General features: G+C 66.8%; 7 protein-coding genes and 1 long non-coding RNA gene across 12 annotated transcripts; 3 read left to right on the forward strand and 5 right to left on the reverse strand.

The window, feature by feature from the left end:
• Positions 1–55: 55 nt before the first annotated feature.
• LOC115598371 lies at positions 56–3,836 on the reverse strand. Its single transcript, XR_003987602.1, has 3 exons — positions 3,785–3,836; positions 502–594; positions 56–109 (listed from the first exon to the last, which is right to left on the reverse strand). It is a non-coding gene; the product is annotated as an uncharacterized LOC115598371 (long non-coding RNA).
• Positions 3,837–4,225: 389 nt separating this feature from the next.
• On the reverse strand, positions 4,226–6,670 carry CLP1 (cleavage and polyadenylation factor I subunit 1). The gene is made up of 3 exons (XM_030451460.1): positions 6,631–6,670; positions 5,822–6,447; positions 4,226–5,036 (listed from the first exon to the last, which is right to left on the reverse strand). The coding sequence occupies exons 2-3, from the start codon at positions 6,425–6,427 to the stop codon at positions 4,365–4,367; spliced, it is 1,278 nt and encodes a 425-aa protein (XP_030307320.1). The 5' UTR covers positions 6,428–6,447; positions 6,631–6,670; the 3' UTR covers positions 4,226–4,364.
• Positions 6,671–7,139: 469 nt separating this feature from the next.
• On the forward strand, positions 7,140–9,369 carry YPEL4 (yippee like 4). Of its 2 annotated transcripts, XM_030451238.1 has the most exons (5): positions 7,140–7,213; positions 7,624–7,941; positions 8,602–8,645; positions 8,833–8,941; positions 9,121–9,369. In XM_030451238.1, the coding sequence occupies exons 2-5, from the start codon at positions 7,813–7,815 to the stop codon at positions 9,208–9,210; spliced, it is 372 nt and encodes a 123-aa protein (XP_030307098.1). In that variant the 5' UTR covers positions 7,140–7,213; positions 7,624–7,812; the 3' UTR covers positions 9,211–9,369. The 2 variants fall into 2 exon arrangements, with proteins under 2 accessions (XP_030307098.1, XP_030307096.1); XM_030451236.1 differs by lacking the exon at positions 7,140–7,213 and having other exon boundaries at positions 7,318–7,959; positions 9,121–9,366.
• A 487-nt stretch (positions 9,370–9,856) lies between these two features.
• On the reverse strand, positions 9,857–13,992 carry SERPING1 (serpin family G member 1). Of its 3 annotated transcripts, none has more exons than XM_030451149.1 (8): positions 13,750–13,992; positions 12,817–12,880; positions 12,142–12,553; positions 11,860–11,997; positions 11,584–11,787; positions 11,199–11,341; positions 10,721–10,940; positions 9,857–10,180 (listed from the first exon to the last, which is right to left on the reverse strand). In XM_030451149.1, exons 1-8 carry the CDS (start codon positions 13,977–13,979, stop codon positions 9,930–9,932), a joined length of 1,662 nt encoding a protein of 553 aa, XP_030307009.1. In that variant the 5' UTR covers positions 13,980–13,992; the 3' UTR covers positions 9,857–9,929. The 3 variants fall into 3 exon arrangements, with proteins under 3 accessions (XP_030307009.1, XP_008504258.1, XP_030307010.1); XM_008506036.2 differs by lacking the exon at positions 13,750–13,992 and adding an exon at positions 13,027–13,165; XM_030451150.1 differs by lacking the exon at positions 11,584–11,787.
• UBE2L6 (ubiquitin conjugating enzyme E2 L6) lies at positions 13,540–15,082 on the forward strand. Of its 2 annotated transcripts, none has more exons than XM_030451152.1 (4): positions 13,540–13,630; positions 14,040–14,129; positions 14,550–14,739; positions 14,818–15,082. In XM_030451152.1, exons 1-4 carry the CDS (start codon positions 13,610–13,612, stop codon positions 15,054–15,056), a joined length of 540 nt encoding a protein of 179 aa, XP_030307012.1. In that variant the 5' UTR covers positions 13,540–13,609; the 3' UTR covers positions 15,057–15,082. The 2 variants fall into 2 exon arrangements, with proteins under 2 accessions (XP_030307012.1, XP_030307013.1); XM_030451153.1 differs by having other exon boundaries at positions 13,544–13,630; positions 14,553–14,739.
• A 64-nt stretch (positions 15,083–15,146) lies between these two features.
• Positions 15,147–18,327, reverse strand: SMTNL1 (smoothelin like 1). The gene is made up of 8 exons (XM_030451151.1): positions 18,257–18,327; positions 17,334–17,928; positions 17,073–17,250; positions 16,804–16,837; positions 16,512–16,652; positions 15,987–16,089; positions 15,763–15,914; positions 15,147–15,364 (listed from the first exon to the last, which is right to left on the reverse strand). Exons 2-8 carry the CDS (start codon positions 17,910–17,912, stop codon positions 15,220–15,222), a joined length of 1,332 nt encoding a protein of 443 aa, XP_030307011.1. The 5' UTR covers positions 17,913–17,928; positions 18,257–18,327; the 3' UTR covers positions 15,147–15,219.
• Positions 18,328–18,779: 452 nt separating this feature from the next.
• Positions 18,780–19,464, forward strand: TIMM10 (translocase of inner mitochondrial membrane 10). The gene is made up of 2 exons (XM_030451189.1): positions 18,780–18,928; positions 19,203–19,464. Exons 1-2 carry the CDS (start codon positions 18,858–18,860, stop codon positions 19,402–19,404), a joined length of 273 nt encoding a protein of 90 aa, XP_030307049.1. The 5' UTR covers positions 18,780–18,857; the 3' UTR covers positions 19,405–19,464.
• A 1,068-nt stretch (positions 19,465–20,532) lies between these two features.
• RTN4RL2 (reticulon 4 receptor like 2) lies at positions 20,533–23,928 on the reverse strand. The gene is made up of 4 exons (XM_030451384.1): positions 23,876–23,928; positions 21,759–22,243; positions 20,638–21,283; positions 20,533–20,603 (listed from the first exon to the last, which is right to left on the reverse strand). The coding sequence occupies exons 1-4, from the start codon at positions 23,907–23,909 to the stop codon at positions 20,533–20,535; spliced, it is 1,236 nt and encodes a 411-aa protein (XP_030307244.1). The 5' UTR covers positions 23,910–23,928.
• Positions 23,929–24,804: the final 876 nt, after the last annotated feature.

The following is a 24,804-nucleotide window of genomic DNA, read 5'->3' on the forward strand; positions in this document are numbered from 1 at the left end:
TAAAAATTCATTAATCCATTAAAAAAAAAAAAAAAAAAAAAAAAAAAAGAAAAAGAAAAAAAGCTACATAAAATCATTAAAATACGACATCTGGTACTCCACACCTCACCTAAAGAAAAAAAAAACAAAAAAAAAAAACAAAACCACAATTTAAATTAATGAGGCAGTAGAAGAGGCACAGTCACATCAAACACTCCCTAAAATAACACCCAGCTCCCAGAACGGGGAGCAGGTGCTGGGGGAGATGGAAGCAGCCCCTGGCAGGTGTCAAACCCCCTACCCACATTCATGTATGGGGAAGCCAAGCCCCCCAACACACCTGAGACCCCCAGGAAAACTTCACTGCGCCCACAGCAAGTTGTGGGACACCAACACCTTCCCAAGGAGAACCCTGGGTGTGGGGGCTGACCAGGATGGGGGGCTTCAACCCTTTTGCCCCCTCCCCACCCCATGTCCCTTCTTGGGACTCGCTCCCCCCCTCTCTCTCTGTCTCCTCCCGACCTTCTCCTCTTCTGCCTCGCCAAGCTTTTTTCCTTCGGGGTGGACAAGAAAATCTCTCTCGCTGACTAAACACTGGTGAAGGTTGAGAGGGAGCTGCAGCAGAAAATTAAAAGGTGCGTTTAACGATGAGAATATATTACAACTAAATGGGTTCAGTCACAAAACCAGGCGTCAGTCACTGGGGCTGAGTAATGAGGGGACCGCTCCCACTGCGGAGCAGCTCTGCCTGTGCAGGGACCCAGCACAGCTCCTCTAATACAGGATTTTTTCTTGCCCTCGTGATGGAGAGGAAACCCTGGAGGATGCTGGTGACCCAGCCCTGCCCCGTGGGGTGATGCTGGGCAAGGGGCTGGCACCCCCCACCCAGGGAACACCCCGAGACCTCCCCAGGGGGAAGCACTGCATCCTGAGCAGGCTGTGAGAGCTGCTCTGGGGATGGGCTATTTGGAAGTTTGGGGCTGACATCACAAATTCTGCTAATTACTTTAGCAGAATTCAATCTGCAGCACATTCCCCAGCACTTTGTGGGGCGCCGCCATCACAACAGAGCCACACCTCAGAGCTGCCACCCAGGGAGAGCCTGAATCTCCCCTGTGATCCTCAGCTGCCCCCAGAGTGTCAAAGACAACCCCCGGCCCTGCTGCCCCACCTCTGGATGTGGCTGGGATCCGAGCCCCATGAGGGGCCTTGGCCAAATCTGCTTTCTCCTAAGCCTCTCACCCTGGGACACCCCCAGCCCACAGCATGCTGAGGTTTCAGCTATGCCACCCTCGATGCCTCTTCTCCTTTCTTTGCGCTGAACTTCGTGGCTCCCCCCACCCCAATTTTCCCTGTGAGAAAAGCACCCAGGAGAAACACAAGCAAAACCCACCCAACACCCCCCGCAAAGCTGACCCCGATGAGTCACGCTTGTTCCCCCTAGGAACAGTCGTCCCCCCGGCACCCTGCCTACCCCCGACCCTTCAGCCCCCTTCCCTCCACCTCTCCTTCCCAACCCCCGTCTCTCCGGCCACGCTGCCCCCTCCTCCCGGAGCTCCCCCACCTACCCGAGGCGCAATCGGTTCCGCTCCGACCTCGGTCCCTTCCCTCTGCCCCTGCCCGCCCAGCTCCTCCTCCTCCTCCTCAGCGCCTCCGGATCTGCCCTCGCCCAGCCCGGCTCCCTCCTCCCCCACTCCAACTCCACCGGTGACTCCCCTTTCCCTTTCCCGTGGGATTTTCACCTGTTTGTTTTGTTTTTTTCCAACCCTAACACCCCCTTTTTCCGGGTATTTTCCCGGCTCTGCTCTGTCCAGCCACGTCCAGATCCCTGAGGGCTCCCCCCGCCCGCACCAGGGGCTGCTCACTCCCCTCCCGGGAGGACGGACCCAACAGTTGCAGTTCCTGCCCTCAGGATGTTTGTGACCTCCGTCACTTTCATTTCTTCCATCCCGATCCTCCGTTTCCCCCTGTCAAGTCCCACTCTAATTCCCTCTTCGAAGCCCTGCTCTCCCCCTCTTCCCTCACAAGCCCCCCCAGCACTCGCCGGACCCTCACCCCCCTGGCCGGGCCGGACAAACACGCGGAACCAGCTCCAGCTTTCCCTTCCCCGGCGCCGCGGGTAACCAAAGAGCTGCTCAGTTGCCCCGCCGGGAGGGCAGGGGCTGCCCCAGACACACCAACCCGGCTGGGGCAGGAGAAGGTTCCAGCTCCCCAGCCCGTCTTTCGGCAGTCCCAGCCGTTCCCAGGGCACACAAACAATTCCTGCCACGGGAGGCAACTCCCGGGCAGGGCAGAGCCGGGGTGGCAGCAGACAGGAAGGGCTTTACCTGTTCCACCTGGTTGTGACAGGCTCCACCCAGGGCAGGCCCGTTCCCCAGCTCCGGACCCACTGCTTCCCCCGCGAGGGTCTCTCTGCTCACCCCCACCTTGTGCTATCCCCCACCGCCTGGGTCTAAGACTCTGAAAATCAGCACAGGGAGGAAAACCACTCTCTGTCCTGCTGGCAGAGCAGACCACACCAAACCCCTCACGGTTCAGACCCCCAGCAGCACAACACGCCCCCCCCGCCCCAGCCCCTCTGACACGGGGGTCCCCGGGACCACAGGAGGGGCTCTCCAGCCCAGAACCGGACACCCCAGGGACTGGCAGACGCTGCCACACGGTGCTGGCGCCCGTTGACTCTGAGCTCCGGCTCAGCAGGACCATTTTGGGGCCGTTTTAACTCCAGAGGAGGCCGTGCAGTGATCTGCACCGGACACGTCTGCCCGGTGGGGAGGTTCGGGTCAGCCCTCTCCCCGGCTCCAGGGGACACGGCCACCCCTGGAACTGCCGCGTGTGGCCGTGGAGATTCAGGTTTTTTCAGGATAGTAAATTACAGAACAAGGACCAAAATTCCACTGCCAAGAACATCTTCGCGGTGGGGACCTCCGGCCCGGCCTCAGACCCTGCCCGTCCCGCCGCTCCCCACAGGACTGACTCCGTTCCCTCGCAGCAGGGAAAGGCAGTGTTCCCTCCACGTCCCGCGGGGGAAAACCCCTCCCTCTCACCAACGCCATACAGGACACGGGAGACCGCGACAACGGGCACCGTGACAGGTGTGACTCTCCCCACGCAGGAGCTCAAGGCCTCCCACCGGACCCCACCTCCTCTGGCCCCTGAGGGGACCACCGCCCGGACCCCCTCCAGCTCGGCGAAGGAACGGCGGCGCCGGCAGCCGTGACAGGATTAGGGACCCTAAGAGGCTGCGGATCAGCTCCTGACCCAGACACAGCTCCACGATTCGCAGCACCGTGCACGGAAGCGCTCGGTTACCCCAGCCCCCCCCCCCCCGCCCCCCTCCCGGACCGACACATGGGATACGCTCCCGGGAGCGGCGGCAGGACAAGCCGGGTCACCGCCCTAACCGGCGAGCGTCGGGGTTTATCCCGCCTCAGGGAGACGCGAAACACGGCGAACGGGACACTCCTCCGCAGGGAGGCCCGGCCACCGGGCAAGGAGCAGCGGAGGTTCTCGGGGGGCGCCGGGGGGCCGTGCGGGAAGGTCACCCGTGCGAAACGGCGCCGCGAGGGGAGGGCACCGGGGAGGCGGCGGGAGGGACGGGCCGCCGGGAAGCGGGCCGGGAGAGGGCTGGTCCCGGTGCCGCGGGCGACGGCCACGTTCCCGGGGGGGCAGCGGGCCCGGGCCCGGGCCCGGCCGGGGAGAAGGAGGAGGAAAGGGGGGAGGGGGAAGGGGGGGAAAGGGGAGGCCGGGCGTCCCGGAGAGCGCTGGGGGAGGGGGCGCGGGGGTCGCGACCCACGTGACTCACCGGTGCGGGAGGCCGCGAGCGCGCGGCGGGGGCTGCGGGCAGGGCGGGTGGCGGCGCGGGGCGGCCGGGCACGACGTCACTGCCGCGCCTGCGCGCCGCCCGCGCGCCCCCGCCGCCGCGCTTCATTGGCTGCCGGACGGGGAGACGCCCGGAAGGCGCCGTGCGCGTGCGCACAGAGTGGGAGGGGCGCGCATGCGTCACACGGGGCGGGGCAGCGCGGCGCCAGGGCGCGTGCGCGGAGCGGCTCCCCGCGTGAGGGGCGGGGCGGGGAGGAACGGAGACGGGAGCCCCGCGGAGCCCCGCGGGAACACGACCCCCAGGAGCCGCCCCCCGGGGCAGTCCGAGCCCATCACCCGGGTCCTGTCTCCTGCCACCCTCTCCCCAGTCTAGGGCACTCCACGCAGTACCCAAACCCCCCAGCTCAGACCCTGACCCACGAGCAAAAGCCTCGAGATTTAATAAAAAACGATACAAAACAGGGTAAAACCAAGGGGTGGACTCGGGGGCCCACGGGGAGAAGCAGGGGATGGGCAGGAGTCACTTCCCCCCCTGCGTGAGGTCCACGGGGGGCGGGTCCCCTCTACTTGAGGTCCATGAAGCGGATGTCCATGATGAGCAGGAAGCTCTTGGGCAGAGGCCGGGGGGCAGGGGACAGGACGGTGAAGACCTGGCGCTCCAGGTCGACACCAGTGACGACGATGAAGCCAGCCACGCTGGTCTCTGAGATGTTGTCATCGGGGCTGTCGGCAGTGCTGAGACTCAGCAGGTGGTGCACCATGTCCCGACCTGGCGTCACCGGCACCAGCTTCAGCTGGTTGTCCTCCTGTGACATGCCGAGGGGCAGGCAGGAGTCAGGGATGGTGGGAGCCCCCACCTTGTAGATCTTCACGTCGGAGAACTTGACGTCAAAGGCGTGGGGGTAGAAGCAGCCACGGAAGCCATAGAAGTACTCGCGGATCCGGTCGTCCCGGCACTCCCGGCGGAAGTCCTTAGAGCGCTCCACCACCCCCCCGGACTTGGGCAGCAGGACAGTGCGGACAAAGTGGGGCAGGTCCCTCTTCAGCTCGTTGTAGAGACGCTCCTGGTCCAGCACCACCACCACGTCCACCTCAAAGGCGGAGGCAGCGTGCACCAGTGCCTGATACCCCGAGCCCTTCACCCACCCGCAGGTGTTGATGACGCAGCCGCTGACTGACGCGCGGCGGTTCACCTCGCACCGCTGGTTGAAGACGTCGGCCAGGCGGGATGTGATCTGCAGGGGGGGTGGCCGGGGGTCAGGGACAGCTCTGAGGGCACGCAGACCCCCCCGATGCCAGCGCCACAGCACCTCGAGCCTCAGCCACCCTCGAGGACACCAGATGCTCCGTGCTGTCCCCAACACACTCTGGTGGTCCCTGCCGAGATGCAGGCGCCATGCCTGGCTCCTGCAGCCACAGGGGACAAAGTCCTCCCTCTGCCCCACCCCACAGCCCTCCCCAGGGCCATGCAGATGGAGCAGCTCCAAAACTCATCATGACTCCCAAGGGCTGCCAGGGCAGCAGAGCATGTGGTGGTTCCAGCTCAGTTCTGGCACCAGTGGTGGGAGTACCCCAAAGATTTGGGACATCACTTTAGGTGCTTTCAGGTGTTTATGAGTTTTTTTCCACCCAGATTTCCACTAAGAAGGAATGGAGTTTTGGGAAGCAGGAGACTGGGCCCCGCAGGGTAGGGACACTGTGAAGGGACAGCCACTGTGCTCTGGCTTCATGCGAGAGCTCCAGACCCTGGCTCAAGCTTCAACCCTGTAGCCATCCATGGCTGCAAATGGCCTGCAGGGTGGTTGGGGGCAGTGACAAGCTCCGTTATGGTTCCCCAGCTCCTCCTCTCCAGATTGAGGAGCCTTTTCCAGGTCATCCGTCCCCATTACCCCTCTCCTCACATCTCTGTGGAGCCACAGATCCCTGCTGCAGGCACAGTGCTGGGGACTGGGCTGTGCTGCACCCTCACACAGGACAATCCTGAGTGGGCAGGGAACCCTTCCTATCCCCCTACACTCACCTTATTGTAGAGCTTGATGTTGGTACCGGGTGTGGTAGAGCCAAAGTGGTAAACGAGGGGTGCCTGGAGGGAGAAGCCCTCCTCCACATCTGCCGGACGCTCGATGTAGAGTGCACCCATGGTGCCAGGGATGGAGACAGAGCCCTGCCCCACATCCAGCTCCACGAAGGTGGGGCGGCGGCCCAGCCGCACAGCGTAGTTGAGCAGCAGGCGGCAGACAGTCGACTTGCCCACATCGGTGGGTCCCACCACCATGACACGGGGGCCCCGCTCGTCCTCCCGCTCTGCCTGCCGCCGCATCTGCTCCAGGGCCGTGTGGGTGTTGAGATACAGCAGCATGGGGGTGTCCTTGGAGATGTAGGCCACCTCGGTGCGGCCGCTCAGCTGCACGGTGCAGCCGTGCCAAGTGAACACGGCCACCTTGGCGCCCGCGTCGAAGGTGAACTTCTTGTTGCGGGTGAGCTCGGTGCCAAACACCTCGGCCATGCCGGTCAGCAGCTCCAGCTGCACCATCTGCGAGGCCTCCACCTCGAAACGCAGCTCCGTCTCCCGCTCCAGCTCGAACTTCGCCACCTGCTTCTTCTCCTCCCCGCCGTCCTCCGCCATGGCGTGACACCGGGCGCGGCCTGCGGAGGCGGAGGACACGGGTGGGTGTGAGGGCCGGGACTGCGCTGTCCCCACCCCCTGTGTGCTCCCGGCCCCCCCATCTCTGCCCTTCGCCCTCTGGGGGGGTCCTCGGCTACCTCCCACCCTCAGCCCGTTGCCATGGCACCTGCCGGTGCCCCCCGCCCACCCCCCCACCCGCCTACAAGGGTCGCCGCCGCGCTTCCGGGCCGCGCAGGCTGCGCCGGAATCAACGTCAGAGAGGCGCGCCAGGCTCTGTGAGCGGCGGCGCGGTTGCTATGGCAGCGGGGCGGGGCTACTGGGCGGTGCGATGACGCAACGGGGCTGACTCATTTACATCTCATCTGCATACGCGGGACGCAGCTCCGCGACCCTTCGTCTCATTTGCATCTCATTAAACTGTGCACCTCCCCCCCCCCCCCCATCCAGGAGTTCGCGCTCGTTTGCATCTCGATTGCATCTCATTTGCATGTACCCCGAGGCGGGCAGGGAGGAGACGGGGGGATCGGGGTGGTCCCTGTCTCCGCACTCTTCGTCCCGCCGTGTCCCCTGTATCACCGGCGCCGGTAGCGCATCCCTGACGTCGCAGGTGCCGGGCCGTGACGTCACGGCGACTGGGGATGAGTCACGGTGCTCTGATGCAGTCCCCGGGCACGCAGGGCCCCCCCGCCCCCTCCTCCGCGGCCGCCCGGTGCCTCCGCCCGGTGCCCGCCCCGGGGACAGCGGGGACAGCCGGGACAGCCGGGACAGCCGGGACAGCGGCAGGCGGTGAGCAGGGACGGATCCCGGGGCCCTGGGAGCACCGGGATCCCCTCCTGGGACTCTCCTATCCCCACCAGCCCCCGATTCTTCCCCTGACCCGAACACTGCCCCACCTCCCGTGCGCCCATCCTCCCGTTTCGGGATCCGCAATACCCTCGCGGCACCCCCATTTTCTCCCTGGGGCTCCCAGACCCCACTCAGGAGGATCCCCAAATCTCTCCGCAGACCCCCGGGTCCCTCCTTTCCCTGACTCCTCCAGGTGTCCCCGGCGACAGAGGGAGGGAGCAGAGCCCCCTCCACACGCACTTCATGAGCTCTCCCGGTCTCAGCGGAGGGGAAGGGCTGAGAGTTGGGGGTACTGGGGAGGAGTTTCCAGGCTGTGCCCGCCCTCCCTCACCCCCTTTACTCCTCCGCAGGCCGCTCCCCCTTTTCCACCTCCTTCTCTCCTGGGGGGGCCCGGGGCGGCGGTGCCCCCCGACCTCGGCGCCAGAGGGACGACGGCTCTCGGGGCTCTGCTGCGCTGCTTCCCCTGCCAGCGGCTCTGCGGGGGAACCTCGCTGCCCCCCGGGGGCCCCCCAAGACCCCCGGGGGCCCTGCCGACCACCATGGGACCTCCCCCTCGCCACCACCTGCCCCCCCGCACCTTCCGCAGCTACCTGCCCCGCTCCCACCGCACTTACAGCTGCATCCACTGCCGAGCACACCTGGCCCGGCACGAGGAGCTCATCTCCAAGGTGTCCCCAGTGTCCCCAGTGGGTGTCCCTGGGCAGCCAGCATGTCCCCACGGGGGAGCTTCACCCCATGGTAGCCCTGGGCAGTGAGGGTGATCCCAGGGTGGCCCTGGGGGGAGCTTCACCTCACGGTGGTCTTGGGTGGATGAGGGTGTCCCCAGGGCTGGGATCTTTGGCTCACACTGGTGCTGGGACAGCCAGCATCCCTCCCATGGTGGCCCTGAGACAGTGAGTGCCTCCACCCATGTTGTCCCTGGGGCAGACAGTGTCTCCCATGGTGGCAGTGGGACAGCCAGCCTCCCCAGAGCAGCTCTTGGACAGCTAACACACCCCTGGTGTTGCTGTCAGGGCAAGTGTCCCCAGTAGTGTCCCCAGAGTGGTGGGTGTTCCCCCTGTGTTGTCCCCGAGGTGGGGACATTCCCCACAGTTCCCCCATGATGGCACCCCCTCCCTGTGCCCAAGGTATCAAGTGTCCTCCTTCAGTGTCCCTCTGGAGAGGTGATCATCTGCCCTCAGTGTCCCCAAGGGTGGCAAGTGTCCCCCTATGGTGTCCCCAACATGTTGCACTGGGGTGAGGGGATGGGGGTGGTCAAGGGGGAGACATGGGTCCCAGCTGGTGATGTGTGTGGTTTCCCCATGGTGATGTATGTGGTGTCCCCACAGTCCTTCCAGGGCAGTCACGGCCGTGCCTACCTCTTCAACTCTGTGTGAGTCCAGTGCGCACCCGGAGGGTACTGGGGGGAGGGGGATCCTGGGCCATACCATGTCAGTCCATACCATGCTGTGCCACGCCGTGCCACTGTTGTGCCATGCCATGCCGTGATATGTTGCTCCATGCCATGCTATGCTGTGCCGTGCCATGCCGTGCCAGTGACACCCCTGCTGTGTGCTCAGGGTGAACGTGGGCTGTGGCCCGGCCGAGCAGCGGCTGCTGCTGACAGGGCTGCACTCAGTGGCTGACATCTTCTGCCAGAGCTGCAAGACCACCCTGGGCTGGAAATACGTAAGTGTGTGTGCCCCCCTCCTGAGCACCCGGGCGCCCCACCCCACTGGGACCCCTGCCCTGGCAGGCCCACCCTATGGCGGGCACCTCCCAGGAACCCCAAGCCCACCCTGCGGGCCCTGGGCACCCCCACCTCAGGGTGGGCAGATGGGCAGGGGGCTCAGGTTGTGACCCCCCAGGAGCAGGCCTTCGAGAGCAGCCAGAAGTATAAGGAGGGGAAGTTCATCATTGAGATGTCACACATGGTGAAGGAGAACGGCTGGGACTGAGGGGCCGGGGGACAAGGGGGGGGGGGCCTGGAAGCCCCCCACCTTGTTGCCTCCCCTGTGCCCTGAGGGAGGCTGTGCCCCCGAGGGGGTGGGGGCTGTCACCAGCACTGGGGGCTGTGGGGGCTTTTCTAAGGTAATAAAGGCTTTTTTTTATTAGGAAGGTACTGGGTGTCACCCACGCCCGGCACTGCCTGCCCTCAGCTCAGCCCTGGCACCCTGGGGTGGGTGGGGGGTCCTGGGGAGCTCCCCACTCCTGTGGGGCCTGGCTGTCGCTGCCCCTCCCTGCACACAGGAGCCATGCTGAGGTCAGGACGTTTATTTGTGCTGAACCGATGGGGAAGGTGATGCACATGGGGGGCATGGGCCCCACACACTTCCCTGGGGGAGGGGAAGAGGAGGGGAAAGGGAGGGTGAATGGGAGGAAGGGGTGGGGAGATGGAGGGAGGTGGGGAAGAGGGAGCAGGGAGGGATGAGGGAGAGATGGGAGAGAAGAGAGGGAAGGACTGGTCTGGAGGGTAGTTGGAGGGAAAGAGGGAGAGGGTTAGGAAAAGAGGCAAAAGGGAAAGGGAGGAGGGATGAGAGGAGGGAGGGAGATAGGGACAAATCAGGGAGGGAAGAAAGGGAGAGGGAGAAGGGATGGGGAGCTGGAGGGAAAGGAAGAAGGAGAGAGGGATGAAAGGGTGGCAGGAGGAAGGGAGGGAGGCATGGGCAGGGGGGTGTCAGGGCTGGGGGTTGCTGAGGCGGCCCATGAAGATGGGGACACTGCCATTGTCATGCCAGAGGATGAAGAGGAAGGGGCGCAGGGCCTCCAGCAGCAGGGCTGAGCGGGCCACCGATGTTGCCATGGCCCCTGCTGCCTCCACACCTGCCTCGTCCAGCGTCAGCACTGCCCGGTGCCGTGCCGTGTCCACTGCCACACCTGGGCCCCAGGCCAGCCCACACAGCTCCGCATCCAGGAAGAGCCCGAAGTCTGTGGCACCCACAGCGGTGTCACCCACGGGGACAGGAGGACACCAGGGGTGTGGGTGTAAAGGGGACAAAGGGACACTGGGGACAGTGGGGATGTGGGGGCAGAGGGGACATGGGAGACACGGGGACACCAGGGATGAACACAAGGACCCTGGAGAGGTAGGTGTAGAGATGGTATGGGGATATTGGAGAGGTGGGTGCAGAGGGCACATGGGGGCTCTTGGGGACACTGGGGATGTGGGGGACAGTAGGGGCACACTGAGGACACTGGGGACATTGGGGGCAGAGGGACACCAGGGATATGGGGGAAATTAGGGATGCCAGAGACAGCAGGGGAAACATGGGGACACTGGGAACACTACGAGCACTGAGGACATTATGAAGCACATTAGGGGGACAGCAGGGACATGGGGGAACCAGGGGACCCTGGGGACACCAAAGATACAGGGGATACAGGGGACACTGGGGCAAGGGACCTGCAGAGGGACCAGTGACATAATGGAAGTGACATTGCCCCAGCAGTGATGTCACTTGGCCTTACCCATGTCGTGGACCAGGGCCACCACATCGATGGCAGTATCGAGGCGCAGCCTGGGCAGGGCCAGGGCAGTGGGGCGGAGGGGGGTGTGGGCTGCCCGCCGCAGCAGTCCCAGGAAGGTTGGGGGGTCCAGCGCCCGCTCCAGGGCCCCCAGTGACCCCAGGGGTCCCCATGGCACCAGCACCACCAGGCTCAGCCCATCACTCAGCTCCAGCCGCCCCACCTGAGGGGGACCCATCCCTGGTGACATCACAGCCAGGCAACAACCCCCAGTGCCACTGTGGTGATGTCACAGCCTGGCATCCTCCCAAGTGCCACTACAGTGATGTCACAGCCCATCCCCCACCGCCACCAGGGGGACATCACTGCCTGGCATCCCCCCAAGTGATACTGTGGTGATGTCACAGCCTGGCACCCTTCCCCAGTGCCACCAGAGTCATGCCAGCATGGCTTCCTGCCCTCCAAGTACCGCTCCTGGTACCTGTGCCTGCAGGTGGCGGTCGGTGAAGGACCCCACTGGGTATTTCTTGCTGGTCATGGTGGGCACCAGGAGTGGGGGGCGGCCGGGGCGCAGGAAGGGCAGAGGCACTGTCTGCTCCGGGTCCAGCGGCACATGCCAGGCAGCTGTGGGGAGAGGGACAGGGACAGGGGACAGCTTCGGGGGATGGGGACAGCTGCCGGGGACAGGGGCAGAGGATCACACTCAGCCCCATGCTGGATCCGAGGTGGGTCCAGGTGCAGAGCTGGTGGCTGAGCTCAGGGGCAGAACCCTGAGCTATGAATCATGAGCAGATCCTAGAACAGATCCCAGGGCAGTTCCCTGAACCCACCCCCAGGGCAGATCCCAGGACAGATCCCCAGCGTACCACGGAGATGCACGGCACTGAGCAGCAGCAGCTGTGCCTGGGGGGGCATGGCAGGCAGCAGTTCGGGCAGCAACCCCCCACTGGCCTCCCACACCCACTGGTTGACCTGCAGCAGGTCCAGGGTCTCGTTGCCGCTCAGGGCGCTGGGCCGGGCGCCATACAAGTGCCAGGACTGGTTGAGGAAGCGGGGCCGGAGGCGCAGCCCTGCCAGCATCACACCAGTGTCACTCCAGTGTCACACCAGCACCTGTATCCCTCCACGCCCCACCTGCTCACCTGGCTGGTGGAAGATCTGGGTGGCTGAGAAGAGCCCGGGTGCGGTGGCGAGCTGCCGGAGGGCACTGTGCAGGCAGCCTAGCTCTGGGGGCAGCCCCAGGACAGTGGCCAGGCGGTCACGGGTCTCACCACGGGCACCTGTGGGTACAGGAGTACAGGGGAGCTCAGATGGGTGCCCACGGGTGGGATGGTGATGGAGACACCACTGGTGGCAGGGCAGTGACTGACAGTGCCCATGGTGGTGCTCATGCCCGTGGTGGTGACACTGCGGTCTTGCCTCACCCAACAGCAGGTGCGCCAGCCCCATGGCCACGTTGATCGGGGAGAAGAGCAGATTGGTGCCAGGCTGTGCAGCTGCTGCCATGTGCTGGTAGAAGCGGAGGGTGAAGGTGCCCACGGCTTCGGCCACAGCTGCCTGCTGCTCCCCCGAGGGCTCCCCGCAGGCTGCTTCTGGCTCCTCATCTCCAGGGCACGGTGGGCTGGGGCTGCCGGGGGGCTCTGGGGTGCTGCTGTTGGCTGTAGTGACTGGCTCCTCGGGTGTACCTGGGGGGCTGGGGGAGGCCATGCCCGCAGGGGGGCTGGGCTCTGGCAGGACAAGGCCCCTCATATCCCCTGGAGGGGCTGGGGCAGGATAGGGGGTCACCAGTGGGGGCTGCAGGAGCAGCTCTGGAAGGTTGGGAGAAACTTCAGGCACCTGGGCATGGGGACACAGTGACAGCAGTCAGAGAGGAAGGGGGACATGGGGAGGGGGGACAGGTAGCAGGGGGGCACGGGTACCCTGGGGGGCCAGAGGGCACCTGAGTATGGGGACATGGTGAAGGGATGAGGGGGCACAGACATGGGGCAATGAGGGGTGACAGGAGGGAATAGGGAGAGGGTGAGGTGGGCAGGGAGCACAGGGACCCAGGTGAGCGGGGCAGGGGACACAGGGACCCCACCTCCCCGGGCCACACCTACCGGGGTGACAGTAGCCGTGGCCACGAGCCACTCCAGGAGCATCCGGAGAATCATGGTTGGGGGCCTGAAGGGCACGGGCGGGTCAGGAGCTGGGCGGGCGGACGCCCAGCCCCTGTGTCCAGCAGCCACCCGGGCCTGCCTGTACCCCCACTCCCTGCCCCCCGGCCCGGCAACCCCGGGGAGCGGGGCGGCTGCAGCCCCCGTGCCCACCTGGGTGACAGCGGGTCTGTCCCTGGGTGCGAGGGGGTCTGTCCGGGCTCGGGGGGCTCTGTCCGGCTCCGGCCTCGCCGGGTTAAAGATTAACGGGGCCGGAGACCGCCGGGGCTTCCCGGAAAGCGGGCGGGGGGGCAGCGGGCAGAGGCGGGAGGCAGGCAGGACCCACCCCCGGCTGGCACCCCCAGGAGAGGATGGGGGGGAGCTGAGCCGTGCCCCCGCGGGGACAGAGGCAGTGCCACCACCCCCACTGCCCGTCCCCGCCCCCAGGGACCCGGTGTCTCGGGCACTGTGACCCCCCCAGGCATCCCTCCCCCCACATCCCTCTGCCGCCTGGGGCGGGGCAGGGAGCACCCAGCCCCTGGGCCAGCGGTGTGGGGGTCCCGCTACAGCTGACCCACACACGAGGTGACTTGGGGGTCCCGGGGCCAGTCTGGCCGCTCGCCCCTCCCCTCTCTATGGCCTCTGGGCGGCCCAAGCCCCGCCCCCCGCGTTGGGGGCGTGATCGGATCTGCTGTCTCCGCCCCCTAGGAGGCGTGTCCTCTGTTATCCCCGCCCACCGGCACAGGCTCCGCTGGCCATGGCCCAGAGACTCGCTAAGGTGGGGGACACCGGGGGTCCGGATCGGGGAGGGTCGGGGCTGTGGTGGCACCGCCGCACCGAGCGATGCCAGTGCGGGGGTGGGGGGCAATGGGACGTGGAAGCGAGGGGTGTCGGTACCGGGGAGCCCCGGAGAGGGGAGTGCCGGAATCAGAGTCCCGGAGCAGGGGGTGCCGGGAGCAGGGACTGCCGGGGAGCGAGGATCGGCAGTGTCGGTACCGGGGAGCTGAGGGAGCCGGGGCTGCCGTTGCCGGGGTGCTGCCCTCCCCCAGCACCGGTTCGGTTTCGTTTCCCCGTCGGGACCCGTCCCGCGATAAGGGATGGGGTGGGTGGGGAGAGGCCCCGCCCATATGGGGCGAGTCCTGGGGGGTCTCCGCCCACCGGCCTTGTCCCTTGTCGCTTGTCCACAGGAGCTCGCCGAGTGTCGGCGCTGGGAAGGGGTCCGCGACCTGCGGTCGGTGGAGCGGAACGTGTTGCGCTGGGAGGGACTGCTGCTGCCCGTGAGGGACACCGGGCGAACTGCTGATCGAGAGGGAACCGGGGGTCCCCGGGCATGGAGGGCTGGCAGGGCTACGAGGGAACCCTGAGGGCATGGGGGGATGGAGGGGACCCTGGACAGGGGAAGGTTCGGGGGAGCTGGGGGTGAGCGAGGGGCTGAGGGCACGGGGGGACCACAAGGACACAGAAGGCCTGGAAGGGAGATGGGCCCATGGGGAGGGCCTTCTTGGGGGGGGGGGCACTGAGGAGATGACCCCACCTGGCCAAAACAGGGGGGGATCTTCTGGGGAGGCTGCAGGGCGATTCTGGGCTGGGGGCCCCGGGGGGCTCTGAGCTGGGGGGAGGTGTCCCTGCGAGCCTCCCTGGGTACCCCCACCATGGACGGTGTGTGAGGGTCTGAGGTGCCCCTCCCCTTTACACGGCAGAACACTCCCCCGTACAACATGGGTGCCTTCCGCTTCGAGCTGACCTTCCCCCCTGAGTACCCCCTGGCCCCCCCCCGTGCCACCCTTTGCACCCCCATCTACCACCCGGCTGTGGACCCCCACGGCGGTGTCTGCCAGACCCTTACCAACCACAAAGAGTGGAAGCCCACCACCCGTGCCCTCCAGGGTGGGTGCAGGGGGATACGAGGGGGAGGAGTGAGGGGCCCATCGGGGGGGCTGCCCTGACCCCCCGCCGTGCCTGCAGTGCTGCAGGACCTGCTGCAGCTGCTGGACCACCCGGACCCCCAGTGGGCACTGCGGCCGGAGCTGGCCCGGGAGCTGCGGGACCAGCCCCAGGTTTTCTATCGCAAGGCAGAAGAACACACCCACCGCCACGCTGAGCCTCGCCATGGGCCTCCCAGAACCCTCGAGGACATGACACCCCCCTCAGGAAACCCCTCAGGCACCTCGGGGGGGTCCCAGCACCCCACATCCTGCTCCTGAGTTAATAAATTTATTCCTGCTCCTGGTGTGGCATGGAGATACCTGAGGCAGGGTACCCACTGCGTGCCAGCATCTCCACATGCCCCCCGCCCTAAGTGACAGGGCCACCGCAGCCTGTGCTGCTGGGGGGGCAGGCAGGGGGTGGGGGGCCCAGGACCCCCCCTCATCGCTGCCGGGTCCGCACCAGCCCCTTGCCCACCAGGCAGCGGTACAGCTCCTGCAGGTACGTGTAGACACACTTTGCGTCCGGCACCGGCAGCCGTACCATGTCCTCCACCTCCAGCAGCGGGGGACAGCCCGCCCGCTCCCTGCAGGGACACACAGGGACACCACTGTCAGGGGGGGCACTGGGGACATGGCTCTCAAAGGGGGATATGGGAGGAACAGAATCATGGGGGACAGGGAGGACACCACCATCATGGGGGGCATTGGACTCTGCCATCACAGGGGACACTGCTGTCCCAGGAGGACATGGCTGTCATGGTGGGACACTGCCATCATGAGGGGACACGAGGGACACCACTGCCATCACAGAGGACACCAGGGACACTGGCCACGTGGGGAAACAGCCATCATGGGGGACCAAGCTGTCACAGGAGGACACCACCACCATCATGGGGGACACTGGTGACACAGTTGCCCTGGGGGACACCATGCAGGATGGGATGGGAGTCGGGGGACAGAGACAGGACAGGACAGTGCTCACTCAGCAATGGTGAAGGCCAGGGTGAAGTTGTGATGGCGGTCGAGAGGGTCCAGGGTGGCAAAGTCGAAGGCATCAGGGAAGAAGCTGTGCAGGAGGGCACAGAAGGCCAGGCCGGAGCCCCAGCTCCCCGAGAAGTTCTGTACATCCACGTTCTGCCCCCCAGGGAGGGACAGAGGGGTCAGCCTGTCCTACAGCTGCCCCACAGCCCCCCCACACCCCCTCACCTGGTACCCACGGGTCCTGGACCGGCACCACTCCAGCAGCATGGCCTTGACTGTGGCTGTGCCCCCCGCACGCTTCAGGTGTGGGGCCGGGCCCTTGGCTGCCCTGTGGGGGACACAGGGGATGTGGTGTGCCCCACCCCCCCCCAGTACCTGTTACCCCCCAGTGGGTCTCCATTGGTGCTCATTTGTCCCCACTGCCCTCCTTGCCTTGTGCCCCCCAGTACCCCACTGCCCCATGGCCCTCCAGTCCTGTTCCCAACTGCCCCACAGCCCCTCAGTCACCCCCCACTTCTGCCTCATGGCACCCATTGACCAGCCCCCCCATTGCCCCACATGCCTCCAGTCCTGCCCCACACCATCCCATGACCCCCCAACACCCCCCCTGCCCCCCACTCCCTGTGTCGCCCCAGTGCTTCACAGTCCCACACTGCCCCATGGCCCCCCAGTCCCATTCACACCCCCCCCCCGTCCATGCTCCCCTCCATGGCCCCTCCAGACCCCACTGGTGGGGCTGGGCCCCCTCACCCTCCGAACTTCTCCAGGATGGCGCTGCGCCCCTGTGCCCGAGGACTCACCCGCGGCCGCCCCCCAGCCCCATCCTGCCTCGGCCTCAGCCCCACAGTCCCAGGGAGTGCCCGGCCCTGCACCTCCCCCAGGGGGGCAGCCCTGTGGGCACAAAAGTGGGGGTTAGGGCACTGCTGAGGGGGGCACACAGGGTGGGCCAGGCCTGTGGGGTAGGTTGGGGGCCCGGCCATGGCTGTGCCCCATAGCTCTGTCCCACAGCAGGCACCCACAGCCCTGTGCCCCCTCCACTCACCTCTCGCTGCCCCCCGAGCCACCTGTGGTGCTGGCTGCAAGGGAGAGAGGAGGGGTAGGTGGAGTGGGGGATCCCAAAATCCCCACCTCCCCTCCAGGCACTGGCAGGGTCCCAAATGGGGGGGGGGGATCCCTGCAGCAGCATTAAGAGGTGCGGGGCTGGAGACTCCTACCACAGGGAGGGGATGTGGGGGTATCTAGAAGGGACACCATGGGAGGACACCCGTGGGACTCTGCTGCCATCAGAGAACCCCATCCACACAGCCTTACCTGGCAGGGCCACGGGGGACACCGGGGATGTGGGTGATGTGGGGGACACAGGACACGTGGCAGACATGGGGGAGGTGGGGGACATAGGGGAGGTGGGGCTAGCGGCCCCCCCTGTAGGGGAGCAGGGGGGGAACTCGGGCCACAGCTCTTCATCCTCATCCTGCAGCCAGGTGGGCTCCTGCAGTCACAGCCAGGGTGGCACTGTGGCACTGTGACCCCTGTCCCCACCTTGCCACCCCCCTATCCCCAGCCCCCTCTCACCTGCTGGGCCCGGGTGCTGTCCACCGCTGCGGGCACAGCCACCTCCTGTGGACTCTCCCTCGCCTCCCCTGTACCCCCTGTGCCCTTGGTGTCTCTCCCTGCACCCCTGGTGTCACACCCTGCATCCCTTGTGCTATCCTCTGTGCCCCTGGTGCCACCCTCTGTGCCCCTGGTGTCACCCCCTTTATCCTCAGTGTCATCTTCTGTGCCCTTGGTGCCACTCTCTGTGACCCTGGTGTCACCCCCTGTGTCTCCTGTGTCACCCCCAGCACCCTCAGCTGTCCCTGCTTTGGTGTCACCTACTGCATCCCCTGTGCCCCTGGTGTTACCCCCTGTGTCCCTTGCATTGCTTCCAGCCCCCTCAGCCCCCTCTGCCTTGGCATCCCCCTCCGTGCCCCCTGTCCTTCTCGGGTCTCCCCCAGTGTCCCCCACATCCCTTTCCCCCTGGCTGTCACCCCCATCGCCTCCCACAGCCCCATTCCCTGGCCCCACAGAGGGGTGGGAGTGGGTGTCCAGGGTGGGGGTTTTTGGGGTGAGGGTGTCTGGGGTGGGGGTGCTGGTGTCTCCCAGGGTCTCCATGCTGCTGTGGTCTCTGCTGCAGGGGTACAGGACTGTCACGGGGTGCCCCCCTAGACCTTCAACCCAGCCACCCCCTGCCCCTGTCCCTATGCTCCCCCATTTCCCCTCCCCATAAGGTGCCCCATGCTCACCTCCTTCCCCCCTCCAGAGCGCTGCCCTCCCTCCAATCCCGCCAGTTCCCCCTCCCGACCCCTCAAACCCTATCTCCAGCCCCCCAACCCCCACCTGCCCCAGCCCGTCCCATCCCGACCCCCGTAAGTTCCACCCCGAGTCCTCACATTTCCCCTCCCGCCACCCTAAACCCCTCCAGACCCCCATTGCCCCTCGTCCCCCTTGTCCCGTACCCTCCGGCCGCTCCCGCTGCGTCGCCCCCCGGCGGTCCTCCCGGCCCCGCCCCCTGGGACTATTTTTATCGGGCGAGGAGTGCGGGGGGGCGTCAGATGCCGCCGTCACTCACCGCCCACCCGCGGGGAGGACACGTGTGGGGCCCGGGGGGTACGCCCAGGGGGACACGGAGAATCGCAGGGTCGGGGGGACAAGGAGGGGACACGGAGGGCACACGGGGACAGGACGAGCACGGCGGGGGGACACACACAGGGGTCACGGCGGGGTCACGAGCCCCCCCCCCGGGGGCTGATATGGGGGCGGGGCATGGACATGGTCACGCCCTCTATATTTGACCACGCCCTCAATATGCAGACCACTCCCCCTGTGGCTCTGGCCCCGCCCCACCTCTTTCTGCTGAGTTGAGGCCACGCCCTCTTGAGCGTCTCCCTATCAGAGTAGGGAACGCTCTCCACCGCCTCTACCTGCCTGTATTCTATTGGCTGAGGGCGCCGGAGGGGCGGGGCCGAGCTGCGCGCGGGCGGAAGCGGCGCCCACGTGGTTCCTGCCGGCAGCCGCCGTGGGGTCCTGTACCGAGCTGAGCGGGGCGTACCGGGCGCCATGGACCCACTGCGGGCCCAGCAGCTGGCGGCGGAGCTGGAGGTTGACATGATGGCCGACATGTACAACCGGTGCGCCCGGCGGGGGGAGCCGCGGGGCGGAGCTCGGATGGGGACACGGGATAGGGGGCAACGGGGGAGGCTGAGGGGCATTGGGGGGCACTGGGGCTGGAAAGCAGTGGGGATAACGGGGGCCATTAGGGGCACCTGGTCTCCCTGGAGATGGGGGGCTTTTGGGGGGCGCAGGGGCTGCCTGGGGTTGGAGGGAACTGGGACTTCTGGGGAGGGCTTTGTGGGATATCGGGGTGCTGGGGTACCAAGGTCTGACGGTGCGGGGGTGTCCCAGGATGACGCAGGCGTGCCACCGCAAGTGCGTCCCCCCCCACTACAAGGAGTCAGAGCTATCGAAGGGGGAGAGCGTCTGCCTTGACCGCTGTGTGGCCAAGTACCTGGAGGTGCACGAACGGATGGGCAAGAAGCTGACAGAGCTGTCACTGCAGGACGAGGAGCTGCTTAAGCGCATGCAGCAGGGCACCGGCACTGCCTGACCCCCCTTGGTGCCCCACCGGAACCACAATAAACCCCAGGCTTTGGGCCACCTGGTTCCAGTCCCTCACACACAGATCTGCCCCATACTGAGATGTTGGGGTGACACTGACCCGGTTGGATGGGCTGAGGAGATCCTGCCCTTGCTGTCCCCACTGCCACGTGCTGTGTCCTTGAGTGGGGGGACCTCTTTGTGCCCCCCCTCTCCCCTGCCCAGCCCATGTAATCCCCTGGATTAGTCTGAGCCCCTCGTAATCCCCCGCAGGGCAGGGATGGGGTTGTGCCCTTGTCTGTCTGCAGGCTGGGGGACACTGGGGGGGGGGGGGGGGGGGCAGCCACAAGGACACAGCCCTAGAGAGGGACAAGGACACAGGGACACAGCATGAGGACACCCCTAAGACACTCCGACCTGGTTGAGGACACCCAGAAGCACCTGAGAAGGACCAGAGGAACAGCCAAGATCCACACACACAGGAACACTCAGGGAGGGAGAGGGACGCAGGGGCACTGGCATGGGGACACCCCCAAGACACCCACCCCTGGCTGGAGACACAGGTAGGGATTCTGCAGGGACACGTCAGTGCCATCCATCAAGAGGGACACCAGCCTCGGGTGGGCAGGGTCTGTCCATGTCTGTCCTCATGGCGCATGCACCAGCCATGCCTGCCGGGAAGTGGGTCAGGTGTGATGGTGACAGCGCAGGTGACAGTGACAGAAACCCTGTGGCTCCCATCACACCTGCCATGCTGGCACCCTGTGAAGTGTCTACAGCCCCACAGTGGCTGGTGCTGGTAGCCATCTACCCCACAGGTCAGGGGGTTTGTCTGTCCATCCCTCTCCTGCATGCCTTGCTGCCACTCAGCCACCACGGGGATGGGGACATCAATATTTGATGTGGAGCAGGCAGTGACCTGGAAAGACAGCAGCCCTCCTGCAGCAGCCAGGCCCCGCTGTCCCAAAATAAGACCATTTTTAATAAATAATTTCCCCTGTTCGGTTCACAGTTGGGGGGGGGTTCCCCGCTCAGGATTCGCTGGGGGTGAGGGGTGAGGGGAGGGAAACCCCCTGCATCTCTCTGCAACCCCCCACAGTTCTTGGGCTCCCTTTGGGGAGGGCGGGGGGGCGGGGGCTCAGAGCCAGGGCAGGAGCAGAACCAGGAGGGGCAGGAAGGTAGGGTACTGCCGGGGGGCGGTGGCAGTGGCAACCGGGGGGGGCACAAGGAGCTAGAGGGCAGCGACTGTCCCCGGGGGGGCCGCGGGAGTCACGGGAGGGGGGTGGCGGCCGGGGCTGGGGTCCCCGCAGGTCGTGCGGGGGCAGCCCGTCGCGATAGAAGGCAGAGGGAGGGGCGGCCGGGAGAGGTCCGGGGCGGCCCCGCGCCCGCCCGGGGGTGCCCATCACGCCATGGCCGTTGCCACCATCGTCCCCGCGGCCACCCCTGTCGTCGTTGTCGTCGTCGTCGTCGGAGCAGGCGTCGAAGTCGCGGGGGCGGAGGTGTCGCAGGTCGGAGCCCCGGCGGTTTGCGGGGCTGGCGCAGGGCACGGGGGAGCTGGAGACCCGGGTGCGGCGGAACCAGGCCCAGAGGCTGCGAGCGCGGCAGTCGCAGGCCCAGGGGTTGGCGTTGAGGCGCAGGAACTGCAGGGAGGGCAGGGCGGCCAGCGGGTCCCCGGGCAGGGCAGAGAGGCTGTTGTTGAACAGGTAGAGGATGGTGAGGCGGCCCAGCCCCGCGAAGGCCCGGCGGTGGATGGTGGCCAGGCGGTTGGCGTGCAGCAGCAGCCGGTCCAGGCTGGGCAGCCCCCGGAACACCCCCTCCGACAGTGCCCGCAGCCGGTTCCCGTGCAGGAAGAGGTGGCTCAGGTTGGCCAGGTCTGCAAAAAGGTCGTCCTATGGTGGGGTGGAGGGGGTGGGTATAAGTATGGGGTGTGCAGACCCATTCCAGCCCAGTTCCACGGGAGTCACCCACCCACACACCCTGGAGCCGGGAGCATCACCCTATCCCCTGTCCCCACTCCACGGGAAGTGTCACCACCCGGCCACACAGCTCAGCTCCCTGCACGTCACCCAACACCATGTCCCATGGCCATCACCAAGAACCACCTCTGACGTCCTTGCCCTGGTGGTGTCACCCATGTCCCTGTCCCAGCAGCATCACCCTGTCCTGCATCCAGGAACATCACCCATCATTCTGTCCTGTATGTCACCCATCACTGTAACCCATGTCCCTGCTCCCTGAGTGTCAGCTTTGACACGTCTGTTCCAAGGAGCTTGGTCCCACAGTGGTGCCCTGAAAGCATCTGCCACCACCCTCCTTCACACCACACCCCACCCCCAGCCCCATGGGCACCCCACAGGAGCAGACCTGGAGGTAGAGCAGCCCATTCTCCTGCAGATAGAGGTACTGGAGGCTGTGGAGGCCACGGAAGATGGTACTGGGCAGGCTGGCCAGCTGGCACCTGTAGAGGTGCAGGGCCTGGAGGCGCCGGAGGCCACGGAAGGTGTCAGGGGCCAGGACACGGAGGTGGGGATTGTCACCCAGGTCGAGCTCCTCCAGGGCGGGCAGGTGTCGGAAGGTGCCCGGCTGGATGGAGGAGATGTTGTTGGAGTAGAGCCAGAGGGTGACAGTGCTGGGCCCGAAGGTGCCCGCCCGCAGCGCCCTGATGACGTTGTTCTGCAGGAAGAGGCGGCGGGCGCCGGCTGGGAGTCCCGGGGGGACGGAGGAGAAGTTGTTGGCCTGGCAGCTGACAGTGGGCGGCGAGACGTAGCAGGTGCAGAGCGCGGGGCAGAAGGGAGCCCCGCCGGGCACCCACGCCAGCACCGCCAGCAGCAGGGCCACCACGCGCCTGCCTGCGGGCACAGCGGGGCATCAGCGGGGGCACCAGGGGAACACTGCACCCGAGGAGCCCCCCGGGACCATGCCCACCCATGTGGCCGTGGTGCCCCTGAGGAACCCCAGGGTCATACCCACCCCATAGGGCCCTGGCCCCTTAGGAGAAGCCCAAGACCACAACAGCCATAGGGACCACAATCCCCCCATAGGGCCACGGTGCCCCAGGAGTCCCCCAGAACCATGATCAGCCACAGAGCCATGGTGCCCAGGGTGAACCCCAAGGCTATGACTACCCAGGAGAGCCCTAATACCATGATGACCCCATAGGGCTGCACATCCCTTGGAGCCCCCCAGGCCCATGCCAAGCCCACACAACCATGGTCCCCCAGGAGCTCCCCACAACCACCACCATGCACAGGGTGCCCTGGAAGAACCCCAAGGCCATGAACCACCCCACAGAGCCCCAGGAGCCCCCTAGAGCCCCATCAGGCCCATAGAGCCATTCTCCCCAGAGCCCACCACCACCCAACAGACCCCCCCAGAGCCCAACCACCACGTGAATGTGTGCTGCGGGCCACGTGCCGGGTGGGACACGCGTGGGCGCAGGCTGACGCTTTCACCGGCAACACATGCCGGGTGTTCAGCGACGATACTTTTCCCCACCACCACCTTCTTCTTCCCTTGCCCCCGGTATCCGTGTCCACCCCCCTCCCACCCCACAACATACCCCCTCGGCTGCAACCTGAGAGCTTCATCCATAATTCAACCCGGCAGCCTGGCCCAGTGCCCAGGGATGCTGGGCATGCTCCCGGGGGAGAGGAGGGGGGGCGGTAGGCCCCCCCCCGGTGCACCAGGGGTGCACAGGGAGCCCCACTGCCCCCCCTTCCCCTCCCACAGTTTGCTACGGGAGAGGGGGGCCCACACCCCCCATCCACCCACGGAGGCGTCCGGAGCATCTGCTGAGCGCCGCCCCCCTCCCCCGGCGCCCCGTGCTGCCGTGCGCCCCCCACCCGCGTCCCATCTGTCACTCCCCCTCTCCACGGGCTGACTCAGTTGGGAGCTGAAGTCACCGATTCCCGGTTTTCCCCCCCACCCCTTTTTTTTATTTTTTTTTTTTACACCCCTCCACTCCCCCCCATGTCCTGATAGGGAACTGGAGCATTGCTCCCCACGGACCCCCACGCTGTGACCCACCCATGGGGTCACTCGGGCGCTATCGGCACGAGGTGAGGCCTGGGAGGACACCAGGAGTCGTGGGGTACCAACACCTCGGGGTGGGGGGCCTGGGGTTGCACCGGTCGCCTCCGTGAGACCCAGCCGCCGGGCTTGGGGTCCGAGAGCTGCACCAAGCACACGGTGGTCGTGAGGAACCCCCACGCCGGACTGGGCTGGCACCGGCCTCCAGACGGGTCGCACCCCAGGGTGCGCTCCGTCCCCTCCTCCCCCCACACCCCGCCCCGTCAGTCTGTGCCCCCCCAGTCTCCCAGACACTCCCCAGGCCCCCCGGAGCACCCGCCCCCCGCGCTGCTGGGCGCACCCCGAGGGCGCCAGGACGGCCAAAGGCGGTTCCGTGCCCTCTAGGGTGGGGACACCCCCCCCACCCCGTCCCGCAGGGGGTCACCTCGGGACCCCGCTCGCCCCGCGCCTACCTGGGGGCAGGTCCCGAGCCGTGGGGGGCTGCATGGCGGGTAGAGGGGGACTGGGGGAGGGGGGGAGGGGGGGGGGGGAGGGGGGCGCTCAGGCTCTGCCCGCTGCCCTGGGGCTCATGGCCGGTGCCGGGGGGGCTGCTGGCCCCTTGCCCCCCGCCGCCCCCCCCCGGGGCATGGCACGGGCGGGTGGGCTGCGGGAACGAGCGGGCTGCGGCTTCGGCGCGGCTCTGCGCGCGGCTCCGGTGGGGCTGAGCCCTGCCCCGCGCCGCGCCTTATCCCGGGGCGGCAGCGCTCCGCCCCCCCCCCCCCCCCGCCCCCCGCCCGTTAACCCCTCCCGGGCCGGCCCGCCCCGCTTTGGGAGGGGGGCTTCCGCGGGGGACACCGCCGGGGGGGTGGGCGAAGCGGGAGGTGCCCACGCGGGACGTGCTGAGGAGCCCTCAGGGGGGCCCCTCACTGCGGTCAGGGGGGTTCCCAACTAGGGATGAGGGATGGACTGTGGGTGCCCCAGCCCGTGGACGCGGAGCTCGCGTGGGGGGCCCCAGGCAGGACAGGGGTGTCCCCCTCTCCCGCTGTGTCCCCACGGCGGGGTGGCTGCTGGCGGGGGCGGGTGCCGCGGCTGGGGTCCCGTCCTCCTCGGGCACCTCTGGGACGCTCGAGAGCGGCTGGGGGGGACGCGCTCCCCCCACGTCCACGCAGGACGTGTCGCTGTCCGCGGTGCTGAACCGGTGCTGTCCGCGGTGCTGAGCGCGACCCCCGCGTGGGTCTGGGCCGGGGGCTGGGGGCGTGCTGGGGCCCCCCCGGCGGCCTCCCGGTGGGGAGGGGACACGCGTGTCCCCGGCTGCGGCGGCACAAGCTGGCACCGCCGCGTGTTTGCGGCGCCGTCTCCGGCGCGGCTCCCGGCGAGCGAAATACCACAAGCTGCTGCGGCG

Source organism: Calypte anna, chromosome 5 (assembly GCF_003957555.1).
Source record: "Calypte anna isolate BGI_N300 chromosome 5, bCalAnn1_v1.p, whole genome shotgun sequence".
Taxonomy (NCBI): Eukaryota; Metazoa; Chordata; class Aves; order Apodiformes; family Trochilidae; genus Calypte; species Calypte anna.

Bases quoted from the DNA above. Each gene is read 5' to 3' on its own strand.
- CLP1 (XM_030451460.1), bottom strand. From the start codon at position 6,427: ATGGCGGAGGACGGCGGGGAGGAGAAGAAGCAGGTGGCGAAGTTCGAG. The intron at 5,037-5,821 runs GTGAGTGTAGGG...CCCCCCCTGCAG, and splicing joins ACATCAAGCTCTACAATAAG to ATCACATCCCGCCTGGCCGA.
- YPEL4 (XM_030451236.1), top strand. From the start codon at position 7,813: ATGGGACCTCCCCCTCGCCACCACCTGCCCCCCCGCACCTTCCGCAGC. The intron at 8,646-8,832 runs GTGAGTCCAGTG...CTGTGTGCTCAG, and splicing joins GCCTACCTCTTCAACTCTGT to GGTGAACGTGGGCTGTGGCC. The intron at 8,942-9,120 runs GTAAGTGTGTGT...GTGACCCCCCAG, and splicing joins CCACCCTGGGCTGGAAATAC to GAGCAGGCCTTCGAGAGCAG.
- UBE2L6 (XM_030451152.1), top strand. From the start codon at position 13,610: ATGGCCCAGAGACTCGCTAAG. The intron at 14,130-14,549 runs GTGAGGGACACC...CCCTTTACACGG, and splicing joins GGGAGGGACTGCTGCTGCCC to CAGAACACTCCCCCGTACAA. The intron at 14,740-14,817 runs GTGGGTGCAGGG...CCGTGCCTGCAG, and splicing joins CACCACCCGTGCCCTCCAGG to TGCTGCAGGACCTGCTGCAG.
- SERPING1 (XM_030451149.1), bottom strand. From the start codon at position 13,979: ATGGGCGGGGCCTCTCCCCACCCACCCCATCCCTTATCGCGGGACGGG. The intron at 12,881-13,749 runs GTACCGACACCC...CGTGCCCTTCAG, and splicing joins CCCCTCTCCGGGGCTCCCCG to GCCCCCAACCATGATTCTCC. The intron at 12,554-12,816 runs GTAGGTGTGGCC...CCCCATGCCCAG, and splicing joins CCACGGCTACTGTCACCCCG to GTGCCTGAAGTTTCTCCCAA.
- SMTNL1 (XM_030451151.1), bottom strand. From the start codon at position 17,912: ATGGAGACCCTGGGAGACACCAGCACCCCCACCCCAGACACCCTCACC. The intron at 16,838-17,072 runs GTAAGGCTGTGT...TCTCCCTTGCAG, and splicing joins GTCCCCCGTGGCCCTGCCAG to CCAGCACCACAGGTGGCTCG. The intron at 16,090-16,511 runs GTGAGGGGGCCC...TGTCCCCCACAG, and splicing joins ATCCTGGAGAAGTTCGGAGG to GGCAGCCAAGGGCCCGGCCC.
- TIMM10 (XM_030451189.1), top strand. From the start codon at position 18,858: ATGGACCCACTGCGGGCCCAGCAGCTGGCGGCGGAGCTGGAGGTTGAC. The intron at 18,929-19,202 runs GTGCGCCCGGCG...GGGGTGTCCCAG, and splicing joins ATGGCCGACATGTACAACCG to GATGACGCAGGCGTGCCACC.
- RTN4RL2 (XM_030451384.1), bottom strand. From the start codon at position 23,909: ATGCAGCCCCCCACGGCTCGGGACCTGCCCCCAG. The intron at 21,284-21,758 runs GTCTGCTCCTGT...ACCCCACCATAG, and splicing joins ATGGGCTGCTCTACCTCCAG to GACGACCTTTTTGCAGACCT. The intron at 20,604-20,637 runs GCTGCCCTCTAG...CCCCCCCGGTTG, and splicing joins CGGCCCCCCCGGGGACAGTC to CCACTGCCACCGCCCCCCGG.